General features: G+C 44.4%; 1 protein-coding gene across 1 annotated transcript in view; it reads right to left on the bottom strand.

Moving 5' to 3' along the window:
• Positions 1 to 9471: 9471 nt before the first annotated feature.
• Positions 9472 to 13051, bottom strand: part of LOC8028287 (methylcrotonoyl-CoA carboxylase subunit alpha, mitochondrial) — a 29145-nt gene continuing 25565 nt past the window's right edge. The window contains exons 14-15 of the mRNA XM_029985445.2: positions 11739 to 11873; positions 9472 to 10699 (exon numbers count right to left, since the gene is read on the bottom strand). Coding sequence (XP_029841305.2) covers positions 11739 to 11873 — 135 coding nt within the window. The 3' untranslated portion in view covers positions 9472 to 10699. The remainder of the gene's footprint in view (positions 10700 to 11738; positions 11874 to 13051) is intronic.

The following is a 13051-nucleotide window of genomic DNA, read 5'->3' as shown; positions in this document are numbered from 1 at the left end:
TGACGATTGAGGAAAACGTTAACAGGTGTCGCGCATAGTGAGCAGCCCCATGGTAAGGCCTCGTAAACTTAATCTGAAAAGGTTAACTCTGTGTTCCGGTGAATTGTGTCTGTGCCGGCTTACATAAATTCATCATAATGCTGAGCTAGAGAGGAGGCACATCTGTCGAGTAACATGATTACTCAGGCACAACTTGCATAACGCAGTAACCAAAACGACACTCGCAAAAATTCGCATAAGAAAAAACAAATTGCTTCCCCTGGACACATGCCTCGCAACTCGAAAACTCCCAAAAATCTCGTTTCTTTTTTTGTATAATTGTTTTGACTGTTTGGAGCTTGTCTAGCAATCCCTTTCCTAATTAATTACTGACGTGAACAGTAAAGAAACAGGCAACAAGTATATTTCGGTGGGTACCGGAGTCCACCCCCTTCTAATAACTGGACCGTCGGTCACAAACTGAGAGACTTCTGCATTCAAATAATATAATTAATGCAATTGAAATGTAGCAACCTCTTCCATTTGGGCACATGTCAAGAAGATCGAAGAGATAATTTCAAACTCTCCCCCTCTTTACATGCTGTCTGTTAAGTTTTGGGAGTGGTTTCTTTTCATTCCAGTAATTTAAATGTTCGCCGCCATTAAGACGTATTACTCTGTGCTAAAACTATGAGTCATACGTCAGAGGTTCGATGCAGCGCTCAGATTATTCGATAGAAGAGAAAAAATGTTTTTGTTCATACGCCTCGGATATTCACACTTAAAAGGGGTGGTGTAACAAATAAAATTGTTTTTGTTCTTTTTTTCACTTTACACGAGCTTACTGGAGCTAGTGCGACTCAACGATACTCGCATGCAACGCCACTGGACAAGACACTCCTTTGCTGCGGTGCGATTTCATGGACAAAAGCGAGCGTTTTCATTCAATCTCTCCTTCGCAAAACTTGATAACGTGGCTGGGCGGTCGCAGTACCGCCCTGTGACGATATTTGAATGCGGCTCATAGATTTGACCCGAGCATTGCGTGGGCTTTAGATTTGGGCTCGTTATACTTACTAGCTCGAGAAGCATTCGGGTTGGGGGCCCGTGTCCAATCGCTGCAACGACGACCAATAGCCGAACCATAACAATGTCTGGAACTCGGCGCGTGTCCTCTGCCTTGCCAACCCCAGCGCGTGGCTATGATCAACGTGACGCGACAGCAATTAGGTTGCTTCAACTTGCTCCTCCGCTCTCTATTTAAAAATGAATTACTTGTGTGGCGGAGGATTAAAAATTCCGAGATTGTGAGGATGATATTCTCAAAAGCAATGACAATATAATTTAACTGTTTTCTGAATGACAAACTTTTACCGGACAATCCCTCTAAGAATCGACGTTTATCAGCTTTTTTTCTTCGGCCTCCCCCCATTTTCCTGTTAATGGAAAAATTAACTATTTGATTTGATTTGATTTGATGTTAAGAATTTTTCTATAACAATTTATTTTGCCCTTTATGAAGCAAAATAAATTGGCTGATATTCACACGAACTTTGACTTAGTATAGTTACAAACACAAAGCAGAAATACGACTGAAAAACTTTCAGCCTTTCCACTCTGGTGAAGAAGGAAGAGCAGTGGAGCTGTACTATGTGCCGCAATCTATGAGCGCCGGCGGCAACCAGACAACCAGCAAGCCGGTTGTCTGGTTGTCGCCGTCGCTATAGATGGCGGTAGCTGTCCAGAGTGTCGTGTCGACATTCAGTTGTCCAGCTCCGCTGTAGAAGTTTTGACAAGCAGAGGCAATGTCTTATAGGGATACTTCAACGAAGCAGGGCATCTGGACGCCGCCATGTCTCTGCTCGTGCTGGCAAGGGCGTGCAATTACAAGCTTGCCAAAGCTACGTTCACGCGCGCGCTGCATATGCTTGCGCGCATGGAGGGTCAGTGAGCCGCCATGCTTGCAATTGTCTATATCCGTCGTGTTCAAAAATAGGTTAAATATGATCCACGATATCCGTAAATGACAATCGCATGTTTGTACTTCGAACCTGGTGGCTTTTTTTTCTTTTTTTTTAACGGCCTTTTTGGGTAGGCGCTTAGAGAAGGCCAAGCTTAGAGCACGTGACATCCGACGCAATCGTGACGTAGTTCGTCTCGGGACGAGCAAAGCTACGGCGAGGCTGATGTCGAGAGCATGGCCTAGTCGTTCCAGCCACCGAAACGGCTGCTTTTGTATGAATTTTGAGTGGCGGGTTGATCTTCAATAATCTTGTAGAGGGACAATAGCGACTTCTGGGACACAAAAAAAAAAAAAAAAAAGATTCTCGTGAAGAGGGGAGTTCCTCCTTCCCCTCCTCTCGTCGTGGCCGGAGGCGAGACAGTTGCCGTCACTACCTCTCAAGGTTCCTAGACGGGCATTAGAAACGAGGCGTTAACGACATCCACCAGGTGCTCTTGGCTAATCGTTTAATTCGTTTTAAAATTCCTTTTCGTGTCTTTTTTTAACAAGATAATGGTGTGTCCGATGTGATACTGCTCCTTTTAACACATATAGAACACACATAGACCATAAAGTAAGCTCCGAAATTTCGTTGTAGTATCCCTTTAACGCCAGGTAGTAAAAGAGCAGCAAGCATCGGTGCTTGGTCTGGACAAAAGTTAATGGAAAAGTCAACATTGCTGTGATAAAATCTATACAAGGTGTTTAATTTTAATTCGAACATACTCCTTCAAACATGAGGGGATAATCGTCATGGTAAGGTAACCAATTAACTAAAGACTTAATTAACTTCACATATAATGATTTTAGGGGTCATGTTCGAATTGCAGTATTCATGGCAATTACTATTAGAATTGAACCAAATTTAAATAATTTGCGAAAAGATAATGATTTTCTAGACATCAATCAATCGATTTTTGCATTTTTTCTCGTGATTTATAAATTGCGCTCAAAAAGTGTTGCAAGCCCTAACCACAATGACGCTTAGAAGAATGATGTCGTAATATCAATCATGTCGTCACTATCTCGGCAGCTGGGTGCGCCGACGACACAAGTGACGACGTGACCTAAACGACTACTACAGTGCTACGTCACCCTCCTAAGCGCCATCGTGGCCTGTGTTTGATAAGCTCTTTTTGCAAGCAATTTTTGAATCCGTTGAAAAACACGAAATTCATCAATTAATATCTTAGAAACCATTACCTTTTAAACAATTCTTTAAATTGGTCTGGCCTCTAATCGGGCGAGACCAATGGCCATATGGGAAATGTAGACCGCCATCCAGTAGCGCGCCGAGAACTACGTCCGCCATCTTGTTAGCGGCGAGAAAACGAAACCAAAGACCCGACCAGCAAAGACCCCATGTAAACAAGCGACCGCGCTTCGTACGAGAGATACGATGCCAACGATTGCTGCGTTCCGCTGCGGATGCAGCGATAAACCTTCGATTCGTGCGTGACGTGAACGCAAACGTGAACAGGGTTCACCTTTTAGAACGCTGCTCTTAGGCGCCCGTTTCCGGCTTGAGCGGTGTCGGCGTCGGCGTAACTGCGAGCACCCCCCCCCCCCCCCCCCCCCGAGGACCTCGGGATGACCTCGGGTTCCTTCGCAGACCTCGGGGAGGGGGGGTCACGTGACCACCCCTCCCCGAGAACACGTGATCCCCCCCCCCCCCCCCCGAGGTCACACGACCCCCCCCCCCCCCCTTCAGTACCCTTCCCTTCTCTTCCTCAAGAGGTGAGCTCTAATTCGGCGTTACAGGGAGTTGTAAACGGCTTTCACTTTTAGAGCGCAGCTCTTAGGGTCCCGTTTCCGGCTTGAGCGGCGTCGCCGTCGGCGTAACCGCGAGGTCACGTGACCCCCTCTCCCCCGAGGTAAAGTGACCCCAAGGTCACGTGACCGACCCCCCACAGAGGTCACGTGACCCCCCTGACGTCACACTGCGGCCCTGAGGTCGCGTGACCTCAAGGAGTCACCTATCCCTCAGGTACGCTTCCATCCTCTTCCTCAAGAGCTGCGCTCTAACCGGCGTTACAGGGAATTGTAAACGGTTTTCTTTTTTTCCCCTTATTTTTATGTTACTTGAGACGCAGCTTTTGACAAACAGATAACGTCCGCATGTTTGAAGAAACATGCGGACGTTATCGCGTGGCGTGAAGCCATTTACAACTAACGAACTGTGCCCTAATCTTTTCACGAAGTTGCACCAAATTTGTTTGACCTTCTTTTTTCTTTTATGTGCGTGGTAGTGTCGGCCTGTCTTTTTTTTATGCGCAAGCAGCTCAATGCATGCGGACGAGACCAAGGCTGTTAAGCGAGGCAAAAAGATGGCAGTTTTAATAATCTAAGCCCCGAACCATGATTGAAGATACGTACGGTTAACAGTGGTAAGTTAAATTCATGGGCGTACCAACCCTAGTTCCCATAGGGGGGGGGGGGGGGGGGGGGACAAGGCATGTGTTTTGCCCAACCTGAAACGGCCACCACTGGGTAGGGCAAACACTGGCCGGCGGCGCCCAAGGAATGCCAAGGGCACGCCACCCGACCCGCGCGGGCATATTTTTAACGCGCAGGCGATACACACCCTAGCAACGGCGCTCACGCCGATTGGCTGGTTCGCGGAGATAGGCGCTGCCGCCGTCAACATAGGCAGCGGATACAATGCGAGTTTCCGAAGCGGTAGCATAACTTAGTGGTAAGATGTCTGCCTCATACGTATCAGACCCGGGTTCTATCCTAGGTGTAGGCTTACTTTTTTTTTTTCCTCTGACAGTTTGTTTTCTCGAGGCATTCGGCGATATTTATATTTCTTTTTATACAATTAACATTAAAAAAAACGAATGTTGTTGATGAAACATCGCTGAACTAAATCGTATGGGACTCTATTTACGGAAGTGCATGGGGGACAGCGGAGCTTGGGTTGACACCGCTTTGCGGCGTTCAGTCGGCAACCCAAGCCTCGCTGCCCATGCACTTCCGTAAAGCCCATGTTAAGTAACGAAGGACTTTGTTAGAAATAAGTAAGATTTGGTTTGGAAAAGACTATCTTTCTACAGTTGCGTCGGCAGTGTTTTTTTTTATCTGCCTATGTTTGTGTCTGCATTTTTTGGGCGTCTTCCGCCCCCACGCGCGGGCCACTTCGAGCATCGCAGGGGTCGGTGGAGAAGAGTCGGACCCCGGTCGTTAAGAAACGTCTTGGGTTTCGAGAGGCGGTGCTGGGAGAACACGTGTGCGGAGATGCTTGCAGCTTTTAGCCGAATGTGCCTGTATATAGAGGGTTTTGCCGCTTAGTGTAAAATTGTCACTTTTTGCGCGATGTAATAATTTAGCTGTTGGCCCCAGCTAGTCTGAGAAAATTGCAGAGAACAACTCTACAAGGAATTTAGGGTTTGCGCGGTTGGAGCGCCAGGATGACAGCTCGCCGACCATTGGATGACAGTGTACCACGTGGGAGTGGTGAAATTTGAAGTGATTGGTCCATCTCTGGAGGGAAAGGCCTCTACGAGTCTAGAAAAGGGCTGCCGAGAGGATTCTCGAGAAATTCGGCTCTTGAGACTGGGGACTAAAGTATGGGGTTTTCATTTTGGAAGTTTTGTATATTACCGTTGACTTGTCGTTTTGTTTTCAAATAAACGTGGCCACACTGGCCATTGTAAACCTACCAACGTCGTAATGTGTCCAGCGGGATCGAACAAATTTTAGATTTTTTTTTTTTCTTATTCGACTTTCCGGGGGACTTGCATCGGGCGAACGTCATCATCGGTCGTCACCATCCTGACCGGCCCCCTCTACCCTCTCCCCACGGAAAGTTGACTCCCATGCACTTCCGTAAAGCTTAGCGTAAAGCGTAAAGCTTATCTTTGTTGATAGGCAAAACAACCACTAAAATTCGAAAGTAATTTGTAATTTGAGTAGAAGTCACTCGGAAAAGTAGTTAAACTACTAATTACCAAAATAGAAATGTAATTGAAAGTTACTTAACTACCCAGAAAATTAGTTAAACTATACAGTAACTTGAGTAAAGTAGTTGAACTACGTAAAAGTCTGGCTGATAGGCGCTCTGCGTAAGGGTTTTCGCCTACCTACCTAGCCCCGCGCACCACCACATGGGCCCCTTTCCAGTATGTGCAAATGAAATAATAATAATAATTATTATTAATATTATTATAATAATCCTGTTTTCGGCTCACAAGCAGTTTGTGCCAAAAAAAAAATATCGCTTTTTAGCTCGCGTTATTTCGCGATTTTTATGTATCTGCCTAAAACTAAACGGAACTATCATGCCCTCGACGTTGCACATCCGACATTCCTAACTCTCCCGATCTTCCTAAACGTCCGTGTGTGTCCTAACACCAGAAACCGGAATTTTAAAGGTTAAAAACGGCACGTTGCGAATATGGAACGCACACTTTTATGCAAAGCTGACGTCAAGTGACTCAAATCGAAAAACATGCATATTTACAATATTGTTATCTCTTCTGGTGAAGGCTTAGTAACCGTTGCATTCGTTTTCGCGCACGAGACGGTGACTTCCAGAGAAAGTAAGAACGCAGGGATTGCCTTTATTTTAACAATGTAAACACACTTGGCAGGCGTGCGCTGATGAAGCCTTAAAATCAAAACTCTCGTAGCGTGATTCGTGACTGCGCCGGCTACTACCCAACCTCGTTGTCACGCCACTTTCTGCAAGCAAACACTAAAATTGCCAGTAAACATACCAAAGCGACACCGATACAATTATCTTTTATTATATCACCTTATTCAGTCATAACTGTGTCAATAGGCACTACATGTATTTATGTTAAGGAAAATAAAAACTTTTTTCGTGAGAAAAAAATAAATATATCAATGTTAAGTCTGGTAACTGTATTTTTGCCGAATCATTGCCAAATATTCAGAAAAGTTCGGCAAAAGTTGCGCCAAATTTTCGATCCCTCAAAAGTTCGGCCCCTCACTAGTAAAAAAAAAATGAAAGCCGTTTACAATTCCCGGTAACACCGGATTAGAGCGCAGCTCTTGAGGAGGAGGATGGAAGCGTACTGAGGGATAGGTGACTCCTTAAGGTCACGTGACCTCAGGGGGGGGGGGGGGGGGGGTCACGTGACCTCGCGGTTACGCCGACGCCGCTCAAGCCGGAAACGGGCCCCTAACCGCTCATTCACACTGGAAGCGGATCCGCGTTCGCAAAGCGGTTGCGAACGCGCACGCGCACTTGATGTCATCGAGTGCGCGTGCAATTGTACTGAATCTTTATACAACCGCGTTCGCAACCGCTTTGCGAACGCGGATCCGCTTCCAGTGTGAATGAGCGGTAAGAGCTGCGCTCTAATATGCGACCCGGGGGGGGGGGGGGGGGGCGGGAGGTCAGGTTTGCCCCCCCCCCCCCCCCCCCCCCCCCTCAAAAATAAGTTGGTACGCCACTGGTTAGGTTCATCGCAGTGGCTAAAACTTCGATGTCGGCGACGGCAAAAACTTACGTTGCGGACGTCGAAAAAAGCGACACGGGCGGTGCCAACTTCATTTTACACCTTTTCTTTTTGTCGCAGCCGAGGTAGAAATTTTGTTTTGTGCAAAGAAACTCGAGGGCAGTTTTGAGAAAGTCACTGCAGTTATTCTGTCAGGGTTGAACAAATCTCATTAATAGAGCAACATCCGCCAACTGTGCTTGAGGTCAGTGCTTTTTGAAACCAATTTTAGCCCTTCGCAACGCTTGAAAAATATTGCCCAGGGGACAGTTTCTTTTAGAACACAGAGCGTTCCACCAAAAAACCCTCCGCCAGTAACAAATAAAAAAAAAAAAAAAAAAAAGACAAATTTTGAGTCATTGATTTGCGTGGAGCAGTATACCGATAAACGGTACGATTTCAAGCCTATTCGCATCGAAAAAAGAATTAAAAGTGTTCTCAAAGACGAAAGGCATGACGGCCTCGTCCTTTCGGAGGCCTGTGCACACGCTGGCGACAACAAGCTTCCACGAGTTCCGGAAGAAAGGTCCCCGGAAAAAACGTCCTCGGAAAATATGTCCCCGGAAAATATGTCCCCGGAAAAAAAGGCCCCAGGTGGAAAGTAGGAAACAATGTCCCCAAAGGAATATTTTTTTCCGCTTTCCTGGGTTTTCCCCGATTCTCATGGCTTTTAGGGAGGTCCTGTCATTGTCATGCGTGCCGTCAGCCGTACTATCCGCTTTTGACTTTTTTGTGTGAATATAGAATGTGTCATTTCATTTCTGATTTTGTAACATTGCATCTCAACTGTTTTTGTTTGTTTTTCATTGAGAAATACATTTATAACACTTCTAGCCAAAACCAAATGATTGTGTTTAGGGAAATTTGAGAGGTACTTCTGTACCCTTTCCAAATAGGTAAAAAGCGCGACACTGCTAGCACAAACAAGCGATCGCTAGTTTTTTTTTTTTTTTTTTATAGAAACGAAAGGTGAGTTGCCATTAAAGTTATCATAGGTACTGAAAGTGCTTATTTGGGGATATAATGCAGACGGTAAAATTCCGTTCCCACTAATACTCTTTCTAAGTAAAATGTGAAAATGCGCCGATGTCGTGTTCGCGCTAGTGTCGCGATGTTTACCTCGGGTAATCGTATATTTCCTTATTTGTTGGGGCCGTTTTTCCCCACTTGCCACACGGTGCCTTTTTGCCCAAGAAAATATGACCGGAACGCCCGAAAGCCATGAGAATCAGGGAAACCCAGAGATAGAAAATACTTTGGGGACATTTTTTCCTACTTTCCACCTGGGGCCTTTTTTCCCGGGGACATTTTGTCCGGGGACATTTTGTCCGGGGACTTTTTTTCCGGTGACTTTTCCGGGGACATTTTTTCTGGGGACATTTTTTCCGCGGACATTTTTTCCTACACCCAGCTTCCACAGCGAAGGCGTAGGACTTGGTCCGCTTCTTCGACGAGGTTGTCGCCAGCATGCACAGACCCCCAAGAGTTTCGTCAGACAGCTGCGGTAGGTTGTTTAAACTCTTTGTCCACATGGTCGGAAGGCGGAAAGCAGTTGCTGCGCCATCGCACATTGCCCGTACGGCTGTCTTTGACGCCTCCACCATGCTTCGGTACCGACAACGCTTGCCAATGCCAACATTAAAATGGCGATGCTCTCAGTGTTGTCAGACCAAAAAGCGATTTCGCATAAGGTCTAAAAATAAAACAATAAAAAGGTTAGGTTAATTAACAGATTCTAGTTAATTAGATAACAAACTGTTACGATTATCCCCTCATATAATGTCCGCCGAGCCTGATAGATACATACCCCCCTTTAAAGAAAGAAATGGTCCAAATTAAAATCAAACACATTGTATATCTGCATTACTCAAGGCCATTCTTTTTTTAACATACTAATCGATTTGTTTTGACTTCACAACTGGCACTACGTTCTCAATTAATTATTAAAAAAAAGGAATCAAACTTTTGTTGGTGTTTTGCTCCACCAACATTTGTGAGGAACTCCTTTATCTTACACAAGAAACGTGAACGCTTGATCCAATGTTTTATTTTTAGCCTTAGCAGTGATGCCAACTTGGCAGACGTAAAAAAACAATACAACTCAGGGAGTAAAAATCACTCGAATTGAACACTAACTCACAAATAGTACCGCCACAAGGCAAGCTAGAAATGCTTGTCTAAAAAATGACTTTTGCGAGAATCACCGTCTAAAAGAAATAAAGGAAACAAAGAACACTTTCTCGACAGAGACTGAGACAAACACTAGGAAAGTTGTTTTTTACGCAGGCCAACATAGGTGGACAATGTGACCCGAAATGACCGAACGACAACCTTGAGGTACTAGTGGCGCCTTTCCGAGACAAGAAGTTTAACTAAATTGAAAAACAGCATGTGGATGAGAGTAGTCCATGTTCTGGGGTGCACTTCATTTGCTTCAATCCTCCACATTATTTGCTACCTCCTGCTCGTGCACTGGCTTAACTATAGAGCGTTTTCACCGAGGTCACTTCATCCACCATTTTGTTGTTATTATCAGTCAGTGAGTACTCCGAAGATTCACATCGCACCCTCAAATTGGTGGTGCACAAAAGCTTATAAGTTTTATCATGCTGACATCTAACAACAAAATGGCGGATTGATGTCATGTAAAAGAAAACACATCTGGGCAGGTAACATTGATGCTAGCTACAGTCGTTTGCAGGATCGAGCCATACCAGATACTAGTAGTGCTGCATGCTCATTTCCACATTATTTTCTCTCATCTAGTTTAACTTATCACCTTGGGGCGGGATTGCCGTCATCTTTCGGTCGTCGCTCAGTCTTCTCGGCTTACACCGTCGGTGCCGGTATTGTCTGCCACTTCAGCTTATGTTCGTCCATGACCGTACCTACACACCGTAAAGGCACTCAAGAGCACTTCTCTGTAACGGCACACACTGTTTAAAGTGTCTAATCTCGTAAAAAATATCAAAACAATCACGTTTCTGAGGTTGCACGCGTGATACGCCTAATTAAGACGACTAAGCTTCACGCATGCTTCAGCTTCCACCACCTAAATGCTTTTTCTCTGCACGCACCACAGTTCCGGGGGCATTGCGCCAAAGTGCTTGGTTATGGCAAGTTTCGAGGGCACGTGACGAGGGGCCCTCTCCTTGTATCTTCACAGACTGCGACTAGCGACGTGGGCCATTTCCTCTTTCCCTTTCATGGCACGCAGTTTGTGATCGATAGGCAAGGGAGTTCCTAACAAAGCCTGAAAAAAGAAAGAGAAATGGCAAGGGTAGCTCAATTGATAGTCATTTCAACAGGAAATGAAACCAACAAAAACAAACTGCTGGGTTGCCATCGAGTTTCATGTGTGCATAATGGAAGGAAGCAAACAAAGGAACAGATAGCATAAAACAGCACTGTTCAAACCATCTATACTCACGAACGACTTTCTTTTCCGTTTCGAAAGAAGTGAAGAGTGCACATGCGCAGCTTCGACGGGCGCTCAAGGTGCGTAAGCGCACTTGTACCTATGGCCGCGGAAAGTTACCTGCGAGTGTAGCTTTTGTGGCACTGCTGCAAGGGAGGTCACCTCCAGTGACGTTTCTTGAAGGGTAGTGAAAATAGTGCTTTGAATTGAATAGCATACTAGTGTCATCCCTAGCTTCAACACTGTAAAGAAAGATTGAATGGTGTGTCTTACGCTTACTTTGTGAAGCCTAGGAATGACGCAGTGCTATTCGATTCAAACCACAATTCGCACACCTTATTGTTTTTTTATTAGTCAAAATAAAGTTAGTGATGACATCACCAGAAGCTGCTTCATCAATGTGATTTCTTGCAACCAATCAGTGGTTCACGCATGCATGTTTCCCCTGAATCACTCGTCACGCTTTAGCCTCGTCGCAGTGCGCGTCGCTGAGCCACGGAGCCAAATCTTGTTGTTAACAAAATATTCTCGCAAGTTTGGGGAAGAGATAAACCGTGTTTTTACTGTAAAATTATGATGTTATAAACCTGTCAAACTAATAGATATTGGACCTACAAAACCTGAACAATACTAAGGTCCAGAAGGCTGCCCAGAATTCATGTCTAACATATATATACTATGACCTTTTTATTAGCAAAAGGTTCTCTTATGTTCGATAAATAAAAATATTCAGATGAAGTGAACATCAGCAAAAATGAAGCCAACCAGGTAAAAGACGTCTTTCTAGCATATGCTGATAAAAAGAATTTAATTTTTGCTAATGGAACCCCAATCATATCGTAGTAACGGACAACAAAGCTCTATTATGACTCACCTATTTCGCATCACCACCGCTGCTTTCGGCTTCGTCCGACTTGATCTTAACCAGCTGAGCATTCTTTGGCACATTGTCGCCAATCTTATAAAGAAGCTTCTCTATGACTCCAGTCGAGGGTGCTTTGATGACATACTATTGAGGAGAGTAGAAAATAGAATGCCTAAATGAGCATATCATGTTTCATTAAACTCCTAATATGGAACCAGTCTGAAATGACTATGTATGTTGTAACCTCTTAATTGAAGTTTACACTTCCAGAGAGATGGACTGACAATCTTCAGTATACATTTTATGCCAATAAAACTAATCTTTTTGTTCTGGGACCAAAAGACATGATTTAGACCTTTTTAACTGTGTCATTTGTAGTGAGCTTCAAGTAGGTGCTTGCTTACAATTTAAATATAAGCAGAGGTTCCAGATGCGTTGCAACAAGTAAACAAAAGGTCTTTGCCTCTCGGAGTGCCTCATAAAAAGTTTGTTCCACTACACAAAAAACCGAAACAAAAGATGACGCATTCGACTTTCTTACATGTACATATTATGGCAATTTCTAATTTACTTCTAAGTAGTTTCATCAAGAAATAAAATGGTTCATATTGCTGGCCTTGACAGTGACAGAGGCAACTAGAAAATGTCAGTGCATAGCTCCAGTCACGCTGCTGCACTGCAGACTACAGTGAAACCCGTTTAGAACGAACCCACGAACAGCGAATTATTGTCGATATCGAACTCGCAGAAATATGAAATAAAAATGCATGTAAAAAGTACTTTTTATAACGAACAATATATTGGCTATATCGAACTATTTCCCCTGGGAAGGCGAATTCTAAAAACGCGCTGACGATCGTCTTTTAGCCTGTCCCTTCCCACAAAAAAAAAATTAGGAAAAAAAGATAATTTTAAAAGCTCAAGTTGCAAAGAAAGTTGAGCGAAGAAAACCGATGCAGAAGGAAAAGAGGCTAAAAAATACACTGCACGCACAGAAAAATAAAACAAATAGTATTTTCATCCCAAAGCGTTTGCTCACGAAGCGAAGCGATTCAGAAGGGAAGATAAGCAAAAAAAAAATTTAAAACAAAACTGCACACATGCAAAAAAAAAAAAAAAAAAACTTTACAGCGCGTTGTTACAAGGCGGAAGTGAGGAAATGAGAAAGAAAGACAAGCTCACGCCTTACAACGAATGCATCCTGGATATTAGTTGTAAACGGTTTTTGCTATACCGAACTACTTGCTATATCGAACTGATTGTAGCGTTTCCTGCTGTTCGTCATAAACGGGTTTGACTGTAGCACGATAGAGCACATTATG

This window comes from Ixodes scapularis, unplaced genomic scaffold (genome assembly GCF_016920785.2).
Source record: "Ixodes scapularis isolate PalLabHiFi unplaced genomic scaffold, ASM1692078v2 PGA_scaffold5__190_contigs__length_132052651, whole genome shotgun sequence".
Classification (NCBI taxonomy): domain Eukaryota; kingdom Metazoa; phylum Arthropoda; class Arachnida; order Ixodida; family Ixodidae; genus Ixodes; species Ixodes scapularis.
The sequence above is the reverse complement of the archived record's forward strand: the minus strand, read 5'-3'. Positions and strand labels throughout refer to the sequence as shown.